The 16,342-nt window shown below is 37.1% G+C and overlaps 2 protein-coding genes across 4 annotated transcripts; one reads left to right on the top strand and one right to left on the bottom strand.

Moving 5' to 3' along the window:
- The first annotated feature begins 403 nt into the window (after positions 1 to 403).
- Positions 404 to 9,321, top strand: LOC111444132. Of its 3 annotated transcripts, none has more exons than XM_023082104.1 (10): positions 404 to 1,302; positions 2,372 to 2,659; positions 2,750 to 2,980; positions 3,069 to 3,134; positions 3,826 to 4,317; positions 4,393 to 4,461; positions 4,752 to 4,916; positions 5,341 to 5,557; positions 5,634 to 5,960; positions 8,613 to 9,321. In XM_023082104.1, the coding sequence occupies exons 1-10, from the start codon at positions 559 to 561 to the stop codon at positions 8,723 to 8,725; spliced, it is 2,712 nt and encodes a 903-aa protein (XP_022937872.1). In that variant the 5' UTR covers positions 404 to 558; the 3' UTR covers positions 8,726 to 9,321. The 3 variants fall into 3 exon arrangements, with proteins under 3 accessions (XP_022937872.1, XP_022937873.1, XP_022937874.1); XM_023082105.1 differs by having other exon boundaries at positions 4,396 to 4,461; XM_023082106.1 differs by having other exon boundaries at positions 2,387 to 2,659.
- A 2,081-nt stretch (positions 9,322 to 11,402) lies between these two features.
- LOC111444297 (peroxisomal adenine nucleotide carrier 1-like) lies at positions 11,403 to 14,723 on the bottom strand. The gene is made up of 5 exons (XM_023082342.1): positions 14,454 to 14,723; positions 13,548 to 13,779; positions 12,351 to 12,497; positions 12,067 to 12,224; positions 11,403 to 11,977 (listed from the first exon to the last, which is right to left on the bottom strand). Exons 1-5 carry the CDS (start codon positions 14,594 to 14,596, stop codon positions 11,704 to 11,706), a joined length of 954 nt encoding a protein of 317 aa, XP_022938110.1. The 5' UTR covers positions 14,597 to 14,723; the 3' UTR covers positions 11,403 to 11,703.
- Between the last annotated feature and the right edge of the window lie 1,619 nt (positions 14,724 to 16,342).

A 16,342-nucleotide genomic window follows, 5' to 3' on the forward strand; every position in this document is an offset into this window, starting at 1 on the left:
ACTAGAAAAGGTGTATTTATTTACCTAATATATATATATATATATATATATATATATATTAATAATTACTTTGGTTTGATATAATTTTTTTTAAAAATAGTTATTTTTTTAAAAATAAAGTTTATATTATCTTAATTTTAAGCTTAACAAATTAGACGTATTTGTACATTAATTCAATATTTATCAATTTATAATATACTTACTCGTAATTATTTTATGAATTTTTTTAAATAATTTAGAGAAAAAAATGAAATAAATCCAAATATTAGAGAAAAAAATAATTTAAAGGCTAAATATAAGGTTAATTTAAGATTTATAAAAATATAGAAAATTAAAACGTAGAAATTAAATAAATGTAACGTAAGGGAAAATTATATTTTATAATTTAATATAATGGGTGGAAACAATGGAGCGCAGTTAGATTCACTCTGTATATTCCGGGCTAAAATGCGCGGCGTGCGCATTTGTTGAGCGTCAAGCTCCTGAATCTCAATTCAACCGACGCCGACGGTGAGAACCGGGTAGACAAGGAGGGAATCGGAGGGGAGGTTCTTCGCTATGGTAGACGAGGAAGATGATGAGAATTTCGGCGACTTCAAATTCGGTATGAATCATCCCAATCAGATCAATAATCGAACTTCTTCCACGAGCATCGATGATGATGATGACTGGGGCGATTTTGTCGACCATTCCTCTCAGATCGGCGTTGGTTTCGATGTCTCCGGTGGTGTCCCCCATGCCCATCCTTCTCCTAATTCAAACGTCTCCGACATGGGTACGAAGATTCAGTGGGCGAAGCCTCAGGGGGCTATTCCGCTTTCGATTTTTGGTGAGGAGGAGGAAGAGAAGGAGGAATCGGGATCCGGTGGGGTTGGGTTTGGAGAGGATTTGTTCGTTGGAAAGGAGAGTGGTTTGGCGAAGAAAGGAGGGAGTTTAGGGGTTGGGGTTCGGATTGATGATCTGATTGCGAATTTGTATAGTTCTAATCAACAGATCGAAGCCGGAAGTCAGTTGAAATCGAACATGGTGTTTGATCCTTTGAACTTCAATGGTTCCTCGAGTATGAAAGCTAATGGCTCTGATTTGAATGTCAATGGCGTTCATTCTTATGCGAGCCAAACGAATTTTGATGGCGATTCTTTGAATTTTGAGGGTAATGGAGTGAAGTCTAATGGGTTCCACCCCGACTCGACCAACGTCGGTGAGAGCATTGAGGATGATGTTGAGGAGGTGGACGATTTTGATGGCTGGGAATTTAAGGCTGCAGAATCGATAACGCCAATGGAAGATCAGCAATCTAAGGTAATATCCTTTTTCCCCTTTCTAACGGGGTTTAAGGCTTTTGTTCTTGGCTTTGATAACGAACAAAGGAAGTTGAAATTGAACTCCATGAATTGGTTTGGTATTCAATGTATGGGAATGGAAGTACATCTTTTTCTGGGCATCAATGTGTTAAACGTAGGAGCTAGTAAAAAAAAGTTAAAAGCAAGTTGGAGCACCTTGGAGAGTCGAGTCGGTCCCTCTCAACGTTGGTTTTCCTTTTTTTTTTTTTTTTACTTTTTGTTTTGATTGCTTTCGAATTCAAATGGCTTTGGACTCGAAGAAGGGGAGCATGGGACACTGAGGTGAATGGATTCAGGGAGGAGGAGATGAAGAAGGAGAAAAAGGCGTTATTCACAATCTACCAAGGAGTAGATGATGCCACGCTTGAGTGGATCTCCCCTGCAAAGTCTTGGTTGGTTGGGGTTGGTTCTTTCCCTCAAAAATAATGGAAGTAGGATTCGCTAACCTTTGGGCCAGAGTCATTCACACCAATGCCATACTTCTTCAGTCTCATGCTCCTATAAGACTTTTAGAGACTCCACCTATTGTAATAAAAAAGGAGTGCAGTCTATTCGTCATGTTCAAGCTTTCAAGCCCAAGAATAGCCAATTGGAAAGACGGTATGAAAAAGTGTTTCTAACTAGTAAGGAATAAGTTCATCTTGAAGGACCTCTATCTCCAAACCCCCGGATCAGATAGGAATTTCAAATTCAGAGTCAGAGTTTTGTTTTCATCCACTTGATTAACGTTAAAATAACCGTAGGAGCTACTCATTTTGGTAACTATACCAGGAAGAACTGGTTTTTGAACCATTTTATCCGAAGATGGAGCCTGCAATGCTAATTGAAGGCGAAATTCACGCCGGTATTGTTAGAAATATATATAGTTCTGTTTGATTTTAGTTATGATATGGTATGAGCATAACTTTTAACTTATATTGAAGACTCCTATAGTTGGTCCTTAGAGCCTACCATAATATGTCTATATCTATGAACTGGTATGTGTATAAGAGAATGATACTTTAAGATTGACATTCAATAATCTGAAGGTTGTCTATGAACAGACTTTTGAATTTGCAATCAATGGACATAACCACGGAAAGTCAAATGTGCAATCAAATGGAGCTGTTAACAACATAGCTGAATGGGACTTTGGTTTTAGTTTTGATTCGCGACCTGCGGTCCAACATAGCAACTTATTAAACTCACAAAATAAAAATGGTCAGAATGATCTAAATAATGGTTTAAATCCCTCTCCTGTTGATCGGAATGCCAAGGGTGATGTACGTGTATGGGATTTCAAGGATGCCTTTTCTAATGCATCAGAGTATAAGTCGGTGAGTTGGTAGGAATGTTTTAGTATTGTATTGAGAAGGTTGAGGTATTTAATAAATTCAGTTATGCCGTACTTTTTATTTTCTTTGTAGGAAGCGTCAAAGCCTGTTGTCGTTCCTCCTTCTAATGGTGCAACTCCTGATGGGATTTCTCTCAAATCTAGTGAACGAAAAATTGACTTAAATTTCAATCATGATTGGGGGAAAGAAGACAGAAAGGTTTTGAATGGAAACCACGATGGCAACTTCCATGAAACCGGGAAAGATAATGAGAATATTCGGAATTTCAAGTCTGCACTTACAGATTCTGGATCAAACAATAAGGTATTTTTGGCCTGTCATATTCATGATATTTAAGTTCCATTTTTCTCTCTAATCGAAATTGATGTTCCACGTCTTACTTTGGCTGTAGGGAGAGCCAGTTGAATCTGTCTCTGGTCTTGAAGCTCCTGCTTTTGGCTTCAATAATAGTAGTCAGGTGGTTGCTCATGCCTCCTGCTGTATGATAAATTGCTATGGTGTTGTTTTGTTTCATGTAACGTCGGAAGTTTTTTTTGTCATAGAAAAGGATGATTATGCTTCATAATGCATTAAAATTAGTGAGAAGCTGTCAATTTATTCGTAGTAGTTCTTTTATAAGGGTGCTTCTGCACTTTGGGGCGGGTACAAACTTTTAGAGAAAAAGGGATTCTTCTGCTCTTGCTCAGATTCTTAAAGAGAAATTACTGATCCTATCATGGCAACGCACAGCGTGTGCTCGATGAATGTATATATTAATGTCCAAAAATATATCTGCATATTCTAAATCTGTAAACCATATTTTTTTCCTTTGCATTCTAGATGGGAAAGTTTCTTGTAGTTTTTATTCTTGAAGTTTGAGGTTATTTCGTGTTATATCGATTATTGTTGTTGGGGTCGTTTTGTTGCCCCCCAAACCTTGTAATAGTAAAAACTTTGATATGAATGATCTAAATATTCTTGTTCTAGTTCTGTGCACTTTACCGTCTATGCGGATGTAATATCCATGTCGAAATCCACAATCTTACTTTGTATTCTACCTTCATTGTTTTATATCTTGTCAAACCTTGAGCTATCCATGTTTCGTTTGTTTCTATAGACATATTGTGCTTTGGGCTGTAATGATTGGTTCTTTCTATTTTTTCTTACAGAGGAATTCGGAATTACCGTACGGTCCCGGAAAAGCCTTGCCCTTGTCAATTTTTGGAGATGAGGGGCTGGAAACTACTGATGATCTCTCTTTGAATCAAGATGCTTCTACCTTTACATCTGTTACCCCTGAAGGACATGATGCCAAGAATCCTGATTCTAGTGTATCTATCAATGACTTGATATCAAGTCTATATAGTCAAGCTGAGAAAAATGGTTCCATCAAATATTCCCCAGAAGAAAATGAGAATGGAACAAAGTCACCATCAAGGATGTCACATTCAGATTTAGGCAATGAAGATGATGATGATTCCTGGGAGTTTAAGGATGCATCACCAGATGTTAACGTGCCAGATCAATCTTATGTTACTACTCTTGGAGATTTACCCAAGCAGTCATCTTCTAAACTTCAGTTTGTTTGTTACGTGGATCTTTATCACAAATTAAATCTTGCTTTGAACCATGTTGTTCATGGCCTTCTTGAGAATCTAAAGGTTGGTAATCTTATGAATATGACCTTGCATGATATGTGTTCTTAAAGTTTTTAACTTTTTTTTTTTTTTTTTTAGAAGGCTCAAGATGATGCCTCTCTTTCTGATGAAGAAGCAAAATTAAAAGCCATCTATGAAGAAATTCAGGTTAGTAACGATGCATGCTTCTTTTTTTCTGGATTTGCCTTTATTGTGATCTCTTCAGTTTTGAGCCATGATGAATCTTTTTACTCGAACTTTCTCAAGATGTATACTTTCATTTGATTGTTTATGTAAACACTCATCGTTAGAACTTATTCATTTTCCTTTTGCATTTGCATCTCTTTTCGTAATGATTACGAGTCATATTTGCTATGAGATGCCAATGCTGCGTCTTTCTTATGGAATATGTGGTATTTTCCTGTGAACTTCTTAACAAAGTTTTCTTCTTCCTTCAGAATTTTAGTGCCGAACTGTCTCAAGAGAACATGACGACGGATAACTTCTCATCAGATGTTCTCCTTCCAGGAAATAATTCTTTTAGTGAGCTCTTTGAAATGTTGCGGGATCCAAGGTTTCAAATTCTCGACAAAGAATTTCAGTTGTCAGAAAGGCTTCTATTGGTAAGACTCCCTTGCATTAGGACGATATTTGTTTATTTTTGGCATGAAACAAACTGCTATTAGCTTTTAGAAATTTGAATCTCCTAGTGTTCGAGGTCGTTCACAATCACTCGCCGTTGCCTAGTGTTAGAAATTTGAAGTTCCTTCTGTTGCAAGCATGGATGTATTTTTTAATTCCAAATGATTTAGGAAAGTCGTGATTGCTGCATTACATAAGGATGTTCGAGTCTGGTATTTTTCTTTTCTAGAATTTAGAAACTTGTGGATTTCTTTCTTTTTTTTTTTTTTTTGTACTTTTTAAGACATCTAAAATACAGAGCAATTTCAATTACACCTTTATGCTCCAAATCTAGAAGTATTTGAATATTTTGTCCTTGCTTATGGATATTAATTACTTGATCATGCTTCCTTGTTCTATTGATAGGCAGAAAATGATTTGAGATCAGCTGTTGAGCTCTTGAAACACGTCGTGTCGACTCTGAAGATTCTCAAACTTGTATCAGCGGAGGAGCAATCGAACTATGTTTCTGTATGGAACAAATTGCTTTTAATGTGCTTTCAAGAACTAAAACATGGTGCCTTGATTTGGAAGGAATCCGTACAGAGAAGTGTTGAAAGTTACATATTATCTGAACCTCAAGGTACTGCATCATTTAGCACCACGGTAATGTTCCAAGTTGCAAATTAGCTGACAATTCTTCCCTACCATTGTTTCAGGAAAACGGTATATATGCGCCCTCGGAGAGATTTATAGGGTAGTTCAAGTGCTTAGAGCCTCGGTTAAACTTTACAAGCCATGGGTCCTGTTAGGTCAGGTCGATCCCAGTGGCTTGATTTCTCTTCTAAACGAGTGCTCCGATATTTGGTCGAGTTCAGGACTCCTTGAAGCTCTCTGCAAAATAGATGGTCCTATTGATTGCAATGGATTAATGCGTTCTATCAATTTTATACAGAATCTTGATGAATGGGGTCTGCGAAAGCATGTTCTCTTGGAACAACAACCTACTTGTTGTCTGTCACTCTTAAATGCTGAATCGATACCAGGTATGCACCAATTCTATTGTTCTTTCTTTTCATAGACTTCATTAGAACAAAAAAATTATAGAAGAAGAGGAGAGGAGGCATCGAGGCATCGACCCGCCCGCAGATTAATGAGATAACAAGAAAGCTACTCCATTGTGCTTGAATATATATAAAAATCAAAATGAAAAGGACAATTACAAATGAGATACGAGGCCCTGTTACAATCTATCATCGAAAACTTATGATTTCTTTCCTTTCAAGACTTCCGAAGAATCCGTTTAAGCCTTTAACGCTGTTCATTCATATCATTTAGGCCTTTCTCTTTGTAAGCGAGGAGGAAATTCAAGAGTACTCTAGAAACTCCTTGTTTTGACTAACCTTTCATTTGATAGTTAGAATCCATAAGTTTTGGTGTAAAGTAAAAAACTAAGTCAATTCCCAAACTGTTGGTTTTCGTCTCGATTGCAAGTCCCTCAACTTCTCTAATTCAACGGTCATCCACCATGAAATCTTTGGAGATCGCTCAAACGAACCTGGGCAACTTAGTGCAAGTGTGGCTAGTTAGCATCCCATGATTTGGTCTTTAGAGTTTACACAGCCTCATTTACCCAACTAAAGGCAGAAAACTGATTTGATTCGAACCACTAGTTATGAAAACTTTCCACATGCTGCTTCAGAGTGAACCTACCAAGACGATCAACAGACTGCCAAACCCGTATGGCATTCAGCACGACATTCTTTTACCTTAGATCTTGAACCCCTTCCTCCGTTGGGTTTGATAGCTATAGCTAGTACTTCCTTCTCTCTTTACGAAAAACAATGTTTATTCAAGAATTATTGCATGACGAGGACCCTTCTAGTCAAGGTTTGAGTTAAATCTTTAGTGCTGTGTGTCATGATTGTACATCTTCAACCATGCAGCGTCATGATCTTGACACGCTCACGACAAGTCCTACTTTCTCTCAATGAGGTTGCGACTATGTATGGCATTGAAAACTTTTAATATCCCAGTATTGTGCACTAACACCAACACCTCCCATCCCCTCACCCCACTAGAACGAATAGGAGATCTATCAGTACATCATCTGCTACATATCTAGAGTAGTGAAGGAGCTCTTCTATGTTTCAGCTTGACAAGCTACTTGAGTTTCCAAAAAACACATAACCCCCGAGATTGTCATTGTTAAGGATATTTAGTAATAAATTATAGTTTACCATATATATTATATTTGATATTTTATTATAAGGCAAATATAGATATTTGCCTTATTACTATAGGTATCTTTCCATTTATTGTTATTTCCATTTATTACTATTTCCATATCCTTGTAATTTATTTGATTATAAATAAGATAACTTTCACACCATTTAGGTGTGGTGGATTAAGCAAACATTCACATGGTATCAGAGCCATTTTGGTTTAGCAACCTAGATCCTTTCTTTTCAATGGCTTTTGAAATCTTCTACTGTTCTTCTCCACCACCACTGTTGTCTTTGATGCCGCAGGGGCAGTCGTCATGGCTGTCACATGCAGAGTCGATTGATTATTCTTCGGCTCCACCTTTTTGACCTCCAAATCATCCTTCGCCATACTCTGTACATACAACCTCACCTTTTCCAAACATAGCCTCTTTCATTTTCTTCCCAATTTTTCTTCATCCTTCACAAAAACCCTAATCTTAGGATCTTCATCAGCATTCCTCTTCGAAAATATACAGAATCTCAATGAGCCCGTCGACCTTCTGCAGAGATTTACCTTTGGAATCTGGGCGCCGCACTGGCATCTTCGCTAACCAAGTTGCCGCCGCCCTTCTCGCCAAAATTGGCTCCTTCGCCCCAATGTGGCGACTCTTCCAGCTGCCCTTCTCACCAAAATTGGCTCATTCACCCAATGTGGCGACTCTTCTGGCTTCAACATTGTCTTTGTCCCTTGCTTTAGGTTTCCCCTTCTATTTCTTGGGGTTAGACATATTCTCACCAGAGCCAAGGCAGCATCGTCGCTAAGCGACAATCCCTCTTCATGGGTTAGACATATTCTCACCGAAGCCAAGGCAGCATCGCCGCTGAGCGGCGATCTCTCTGCAGTTTTCGATGGCCAAGAAAGTGTTTCTCTACGCCTCCTCTGAACCAGGTTGTTGACATCTTCACGAAAAGTGATTCTCAACCTCTTTGAATTTTTCAGATTCAAGCTTCACGTTCGTTTAAATCCGACGCTTAGCTTGCGGTGGGGTGTTAAGGATATTTAGTAATAAATTATAGTTTACCATATATATTATATTTGATATTTTATTATAAGGCAAATATAGATATTTGCCTTATTACTATAGGTATCTTTCCATTTATTGTTATTTCCATTTATTACTATTTCCATATCCTTGTAATTTATTTGATTATAAATAAGATAACTTTCACACCATTTAGGTGTGGTGGATTAAGCAAACATTCACAGTCATAAAAGAAAAAAAAAGGAATGAGTGTCAAGGGACTTGTGACTAACATTGAACTTGGTAAAATGAAATGATTGAATAATTGAAAAATGAGATTATCCAGAAATACACCTTGAATGCTAAGATTACGCATTGAGTTTCTGGTAGTAGATTCATACTCGTAAAAGTGTTATATTATATCCTATTTCTACACTTCCATCTTCCTGAGATTTTGTTTTCGAATTAGGGCTGGATTTAGTGGTCTGGAATGGGAAGAACTACTTCTTGAAGCTCGCAAACTTATGGGCAAATCGTATCGGCCGTGATCCTCCTTTCATTCATCACACAAATAATAGGTGATATAAAAGAGGATCCAGAAATCCAGCCTGAACTGTTTTGTATAGTACTCTGGATGATGCGGCTGTTGCCATTTTCTCCAAACACACAGTTTCATTGGCTTTCATCCCAGCTCTGCTGCTCATCCCTGTGGATGTTCAATAATAGGAAATGCTAGATGATTTCACACTTCTTGAAATGATCATGAAAGGAACACTTTCTGGGTTTTCAAGAAGATCAAATATATATATATATACCCATCTGGGTCTCTTGGGATCCGATCCGTACTCCGCCATTCTTTAGAAGAGCTACCGTGTAGCGATTCGACGACGTTTCGTATTTTGTATCATATTATGCTGTCCAGAACTGGATGGATGCAGTACACAACATACATAGAGAGGAATCTTATCATATTGGAGGTCATTTTTGTTCCAACGTTTTTTTCTTTTCTTTAAAATCCATTTTGGTTCTTGTTTAAATGCTATATTTCTAGTTCAGAATCCCAGAATTATCAGAACAATATCTGTTATTAGGGTGGAACTTCTTCTTGTGTACAATGTATGTATGTATGTATATATTGGTATTTATAGTATGTGAATGTAATTGATTTCATTGTTCCATTGTGTTCAAGTGTTCATAACAACATGTTATTATTATACCTTACTACTGCAATTCCTGGATTTGAATGGGTATAATCTGAAAGTTCTTCATCTATTGGATTTCTTTGCAAGACTGAGTGCTTGATTGTTAAATAATTAGGTAGATTATTTGTTAAGAGCTGATTTTATGGGTTTGTTACTCTTAAACTCTTGCGATCTTTAGATTTCTCGTCAAAAATACCCTCTCCAATATAGCCATTTTCATCATTTCTTCGCATGTACCCGCCGTAGCATTCAAGTAATGTCTCTTGATTTCACATGTTTCAGCCTGTGATTTATAAATGGCTTCCGCACAAAATAGGAAACGGTCTCTCCAACGCATAAATGGTTGGGAATTCACGTTTTCATCATCTTTGGTAAAATCAAATCCACTGCATAGACATTCATAAACCGCTCTACCATAATTCTTAGCAGATAATCCCAATTTTGGTTTAATCCTAATAGAGGGTGACCATACTTGTTCTAGGCCTTGAAAAGTTTGCAGCATGGACTGGCCTCCTCTATAACATACTCAATTTTGGTGGAGATCCAACCGTTAAAAATGAAGATTTTGAAGAATTTTCTAATTACTACTCCGTCCATCTGATTTTCTGATCAAAGGCATTTTAGTAATTATCTTGAAGTTCAAGGGTATTTTAGTAATTTACCATTTTTGAAATATTTCATATTATTTTTTGTTTGAGTTGGATTATAAACTTTTATAGAAACGGTGGTTTCTTAGGTTGAATTGAATCAATTTAAAGTTATGGTTAATTTTAAAATATATATTTTAGCCCACAGATTACAAAATTGAGTGGTAAATTTTAATTAAATATTTAAAAATAAGTGAAAAATATTTTATAAACTAACATTTTACTTTTTACTTCATATAAAACTTTGAATAAACAGCCCAAACACAAAAATTCATAATCCGTTTGTCTAATGAATTGAGTTTGAATCTTCAATTTATTTTCCTATTTAATTTAATTTTAAATTTTATTATATAGATTCAATGTATTTATTGTTTCTTCACTATATTTGTGTCACTATCATCATCTCATTTCCAAATATATTATTATCCAATGATTGTACGTACAATTAATCCAACATCACCCACATCTTCACAATCCAAAATTATGACCAGCAAGATAAGTCGTTTTAAGGTAATGTGACTCCGACAATGTTTACGAACATTTTCGGTTATTGGCTGAGGAGAGCAAGCACGGTTATAGTAGCAGAGGAGGGCAAGCAGCGGGTAGTGGCAGATGTTTTCGACGATCTACAGTTAGCGATCGAGGAGGACGAGTAGCGATTTGAAGGGGTGAGGGGCAAAGGGTAGTGGCAAAATGATGGAAGAAAGGAATACATGTGAGGAAGGATAGAATAATGCAAATGAATACACAGATTTTGTTTTCTACAACACCCCAATTCGATCGCCGGAAAATGGTTTTCGCTCGCGTTCTAGAGCGGTTTCGAAAAGCTACTTGACTTGAATTTCAAAGAGAGAGCCTAAAACGGAACCCTAGTTTGGTGTAAAACCGAGTTGCACTCGATATGTTTTGTAGATTAAAATCAAGTTGCGGTCAATATTCCCCGGGGAAACAGCACTGAGACTTGGATTTCGAGTTGTCCGGCTATTCCACACAATGCCTAGCGGAGGCAGGGTTATTTGAAGTGGATTCTCTCTTTTTTAGTGGATGTCGAACCTGCTGCCTCATTGACTAAGAAGAGGGCGGGCGTAGCAGCTACATGGACCCCTTCCTTTCTGTTATTGCCAACGTTTTCCCAGGCCAAGTCGGAATTCTTTATGAGAAAGGGAGGGCAAAGCCCGAAGACTGCTATCCTACCTAATAGGCCAACGGGTAGAACAAGAAGAGGACCTGACAATCATACCACCACTTTCAAAAAAGCGTGTTCCCTTCAGATAAGACGCACCATAGGCCATCCTCAGCCTTCTTCATTTTTTATGAAAAAGAAATCCAATATCAATCTCCGAAAGCGTATTCCTTCCTCTCCCTTCGATATTTTTCAACAATATTGTCGTGAGGAATGCTCCAATTCGATGATTACTAATCCCCCAACAGGCTTTAGATAGAATTTATGTAGAATGAAATGTATGGTTACAAACTAAGTTACTTTGTGCTAATTCAACAAAAATTCATGGCATTGGCTTAGTCTAATCAAAGCCTACAGTCATGTTCTAACTGAGCATATAATCCTCTAAACAAGATCCAAAGAGTAAATTTTATTTTGATAAAACCAACACTAACCTTGCATTATCTCCTTGGGAATGGTGCTTATTCCATTGTTATTGCTTCTTCTTCTTCTTCTTCTTCACATGTTCTTGGTCTTTATGGACAGTTTTCAGCTACTTTTTAGTCTATGCCTTGTGAGAAATAGATACCTTCTGGCTGCAAGTATTAGAACCCACGTAGTTGAAGTGATCTTCTCTTTGATCATCAAAAGCAGAGCTGAACTAAGTACAGTTTTCAAGATCTGTGCTTGCAATCCCTTGAAAAATCCGGGTATTCCTTCTCTTCTCCATATTGAATGGACGACGCCCGGAACTGTTCGTCGGACCTTTGGACGGTTGTCTTTGGTTTCATCGTCGTGTGCTGCTTGGATCATCACCTTACACCTGCGAATCGAGAAAATCTTAATTGTTTGAACGTGCCAGACGGGTAAGGAGAGGAGGAGGATTTCGGTGACGAAAGAAAAATTATGCACCTGATTGCAGGATATGTCAAAATGGTGGCAATACTTTTCGAAATTGCACCGAGTACAAAAGCTGTAAAGGCAGAAAGGACTACTGGAGATGAACCTTGTTCTGTTTTGTTTTGGTTTCCTTTGAGGAGGTTCTGCTTCAGCTGATCAAATACTGTATACTGCATTGAATCGAAGTTTATTTCTTAAATTGAGAGAATGTTGCACAACTTGAATGCTTTCGGTCACGTCGAGTTCGAAGTTCGAAGAAACGGATGACTGAAAATAAGCATAGAGAGGGTAAGTACCTGAATGGCAGGGTTTGAAGTCAGCAGCAAGGAAACTCCAAGGCCATCGAATGCATCACTCCAACTGCCCTCGGTCAGTGTCGTGAAAAGCCCTTTCGATTTTCCGAAGGCACTTGTCTGCATTCTAGAGGAGGCGGTATCCAGGGGCTATACAGTGGCAAACCAAGAGATAAATTCAGTAGAAACATTAAAATTCAGTATTTCAACAGGAGTTCTCAAAGAGGCTTGGAACTATCTATAACGATGACGTTCATCGAACTTTGCAGCTCGATGTTGTACACGATAATGCATTAAAAGAAAACTTCTCTTGCAACAAGCAGGACAGACTCAAACAAGATGTGGATGGACAAAAGGCAAAGTATTCTTTGCTTTCTTTCACTCTTTTCTTCATCCATCATTCCAAAAAAAAGTAGCACACTGAATTGAGAAATTAAGCTAAATCCTGGTAAAGAAGGACTTGCCCCTATCTATTGAGATCCCACATCAGTTGGAAAGGGGAACGAATCATTCCTTGTAAGGGTGTGAAAATCTCTCCCTAGTAGACGCATTTTAAAAACCTTGAGGGGAGGCCCGAAAGGAAAACCCCAAAGAGGACAATATCTGCTAGCGATGGGCTTGGGCTATTGTGAATGGTATCAGAGCCAGATATCGGTCGGTGTGCTAGCGAAAACGCTAGCCCCAAGGGGGTGGATTGTGAGATCTCACATCAGTTGGAATGGGGAGCGAAACATTCCTTATAAGAGTGTGGAAACCTCTCTCTAGTAAACGCATTTTAAAAACCTTGAGGGAAAGCCCAAAGATGACAATATCTGCCAGCGGTGAGCTTGGGCTGTTACAGTCTATATCATAGACTAATGACCAGACTACCGAGTATCAGTAGTATATTGATTAATCGTCTCTTATTTCATAGCATCATGGAGAATAAAGTTAGAATCATCATAATTCATACCAAACTTTCAAGGTCGCCAAAAGCATGTGATGTGTTAATTTCAACACAATAAGAGATAGAGATCAATTATTATCTTCCTCTTTTATGTGATTGTATCTAATTTTTAGAAATTTAAACATCAAAATAACATGTTTCACAGATCCCAAACAAGAATCTACTATTTTCCTCTAAGAACTCAAATTCAGGGCATGCAATGATGGAAAAATAATGTGTTTTCACCATATGGTTGACAACAGAGACATCCCAACCTGAGTTAAAATGGCATTGCAAGCTCCAGCAGCAGCAGCAAGTAAAAGGTTTGCTTTGGTTCCAATTGATTTAGCCCCAGTTTTTGCCAGATATAGTTTCTTGAAGTAGCTATATCCATAGAAGTACAGGAACTGAGAAACAAAAGATTGTAGATTTTTGGTTCCCAGTCCCTGGTACAGCGAAAGAACTTGATTCGATTTTATCGCTTCCCATAACACATCTGAAAGATACCTACACAATCCAAAATCGACTGAATCAATACCGATACAAAAACAAGAACTACGATACAAAATTTTTGTGGCATCGAATTAGATTTTGAACCACGAGGTAGTTCCATTCATTGGGCTGTGTTGTGTCAAAAGTGTTCATCAGAGGTACCAAGCAACAAAGTCCTGTCTATTACTTTGTTCTTCCACAATCATCATTTCATTAATAATCTAAACGCCGTGAAACCAAACAAGCCATTTGCATCCATACTTCAATAAAATCATGCCATCCAACTCACAAGAATGCTTTCAAATTACTAACAAGCGATTTTCCAGATTCCAATGATCTTGAAATTATGCCAAACTTCCCACAGCTGACCAGCCAACCACTTCAGAAGCTCTAAAATTCTATAGATCATTCGATAAGAAAACCCCTCAATTACGAGATAGATTTCCAACGATCATAAGATCGAGCTCCAAGAATATGTCGATTACATTCATCAGAAACTAACTTAATTTACTATACAAATTCCTAAAAAAACACAGTAACGATGGCGGAAATGATACTCCAGATCACGATTCGAAAGCAAAACAAGAAAGTCACCCAAAACAATCAATGCAACCGTCAAGAAAACAGGGGAAACACACAAACACAGATCAAGAAAAACAAAAACCAGGGCAAGAACAAAAGTGAGCAACCTGTATCTCCGTTGTCCATGGCTTCGAACCTCGGCTTGGTATTTGGACTTGCAGGTATCAAGCGGGTACAAGATGGTGGTGCTGACAAGCGAACCAATCGCACCAGAAGTGGCCTCCGAGAGAGATTCGAGATCAAAACTCATGGCTCTCTCTCTGCTCTGATGAATCAAATTTCGAGCAAATTCAAACGGTATTCTCTTGTTTGGGTAGGTACGAATTTATACGGAGACAAACAAATGAAGAAGACGATGAATTGCCGAGTAAGAGAATTGAGCGCGTGATCCCGGTTACGTCTTTTTGAAGAACTAGCGCCACCGTTCGGCATATCGGCCGTCGGATTAGGTTTGCGGCGATTGGATCAACGGATGAGATCGCTCCATTTCCTAGCCCCAATTTGGTCATTTTCTTTCGTCTGGAAAACAAACACATCTACCTTTTTTGGACACTAGTGAGTAATGTTTGTATGGCGTGCTGCACGTGCGCACGTGCGCAATATATTTTTTCTTTTTTCTTTTTTCTTTTTTCTTTTTTTGAAAAAATAATTTTTAATCAAAGTTTATCATTATTATTCCAAATTTTTTTATTTTAATAAGTTAAATATTCAAATTCAAAATTTTAATACTTTTATATTTCACATTTTTTAAAATTTATTTTAAATAATAATGTTCTTTTCTTAATGTTAAAAATTATATTTTATTTGAGTAAATTCCTACATTAAAAATATTTTATATATATATATGTGTGTGTAATATATATATGTATATTTGTATATGTGTGTATATATATCTATATTTTATATATATATATATATGTGTGTAATATATATATGTATATTTGTATATGTGTGTATATATATCTATATTTTTGTGTGTATATATATATGTGTGTGTGTGTATATATATGTATATTTGTATATGTGTGTATATATATCTATATTTTTGTGTATATATATATATACACACATGTATATATGTTAAGAATATTTTCCCCAACATTGTTTACAAAGGTGCGAAAACGTCTCCTGTAACAACCTAAGTCCATTGTTTGCTTTGACCTATTACGTATCGTCGTTAGTTTCACGGTTTTTAAACACCTCTTGTAGATAGAGGTTTTCACACCCTTATAAGGAAGGTTTCGTTCACTTGTTGAGATGTGAGATCTCACAATAACAAATCAAAGTGGTGTAGCGGAAGCGTGGTGGACTCATAACCCACAAGTCTAAGGTCGATCAAAACCTATCTCTGATAACATTTGTAATAGCTTAAACCTACTCGTCCAAGGATAGGATCCATTTGTATTAGCCCGAATATTCGAGAAAGATATGAAACATGTGTTTTAATGACACGTGATCTCTTGAGATTGAGAGTACGTGTGTAGTAGTCAGTCTTTTTTAAACAATAGTGATACATTTGAACGTTTTTTTTTAACCTGAACATTCAAAAAGGTTTAAAAAATACGTGTATAGTAACCAAACTCAGAGAATGAACTACAGTTCGAGTCAAGCCTCGAAGACATAGTAAAAAATGACTAAAACTTCAAAAGAAAAGGAGTCGAGCTTTGATTAAGGGGAGATGTACTTTGTTCGAGGAGAGATGTTAGATGAAAGTCCCACATCGACTAATTTAGGGAACGATCATGAGTTTATAATCAAAGAATACTATCTCAATTGGTACGAGACCTTTTGGGTTCCCAGATCGATGAAAGCTGGATATTTTGAATACATCCAAGGAAAATGGGCCGACAGAGGCCCAATTTAGATCGGAAAACATCGAAACTCTGTGCACTTTGGGGTAAGGTTAGAGTGAGAGTACAATAATTCTTTTTTTTTTTTTTTTTTTTTTTTTTTTTTTTTTTTTTTTTTTTTTTTTTTTTTTTTTTTTTTTTTTTTT

The sequence above is a fragment of the Cucurbita moschata genome, unplaced genomic scaffold (genome assembly GCF_002738365.1).
Source record: "Cucurbita moschata cultivar Rifu unplaced genomic scaffold, Cmos_1.0 Cmo_Scf00006, whole genome shotgun sequence".
Taxonomy (NCBI): domain Eukaryota; kingdom Viridiplantae; phylum Streptophyta; class Magnoliopsida; order Cucurbitales; family Cucurbitaceae; genus Cucurbita; species Cucurbita moschata.

Bases quoted from the DNA above. Each gene is read 5' to 3' on its own strand.
- LOC111444132 (XM_023082104.1), top strand. From the start codon at position 559: ATGGTAGACGAGGAAGATGATGAGAATTTCGGCGACTTCAAATTCGGT. The intron at 2,660-2,749 runs GTGAGTTGGTAG...TTTTCTTTGTAG, and splicing joins ATGCATCAGAGTATAAGTCG to GAAGCGTCAAAGCCTGTTGT. The intron at 3,135-3,825 runs GTGGTTGCTCAT...TTTTTCTTACAG, and splicing joins GCTTCAATAATAGTAGTCAG to AGGAATTCGGAATTACCGTA.
- LOC111444297 (XM_023082342.1), bottom strand. From the start codon at position 14,596: ATGAGTTTTGATCTCGAATCTCTCTCGGAGGCCACTTCTGGTGCGATT. The intron at 12,498-13,547 runs GTTGGGATGTCT...GCCACTGTATAG, and splicing joins GCAATGCCATTTTAACTCAG to CCCCTGGATACCGCCTCCTC. The intron at 12,225-12,350 runs GTACTTACCCTC...GATTCAATGCAG, and splicing joins CTTCAAACCCTGCCATTCAG to TATACAGTATTTGATCAGCT.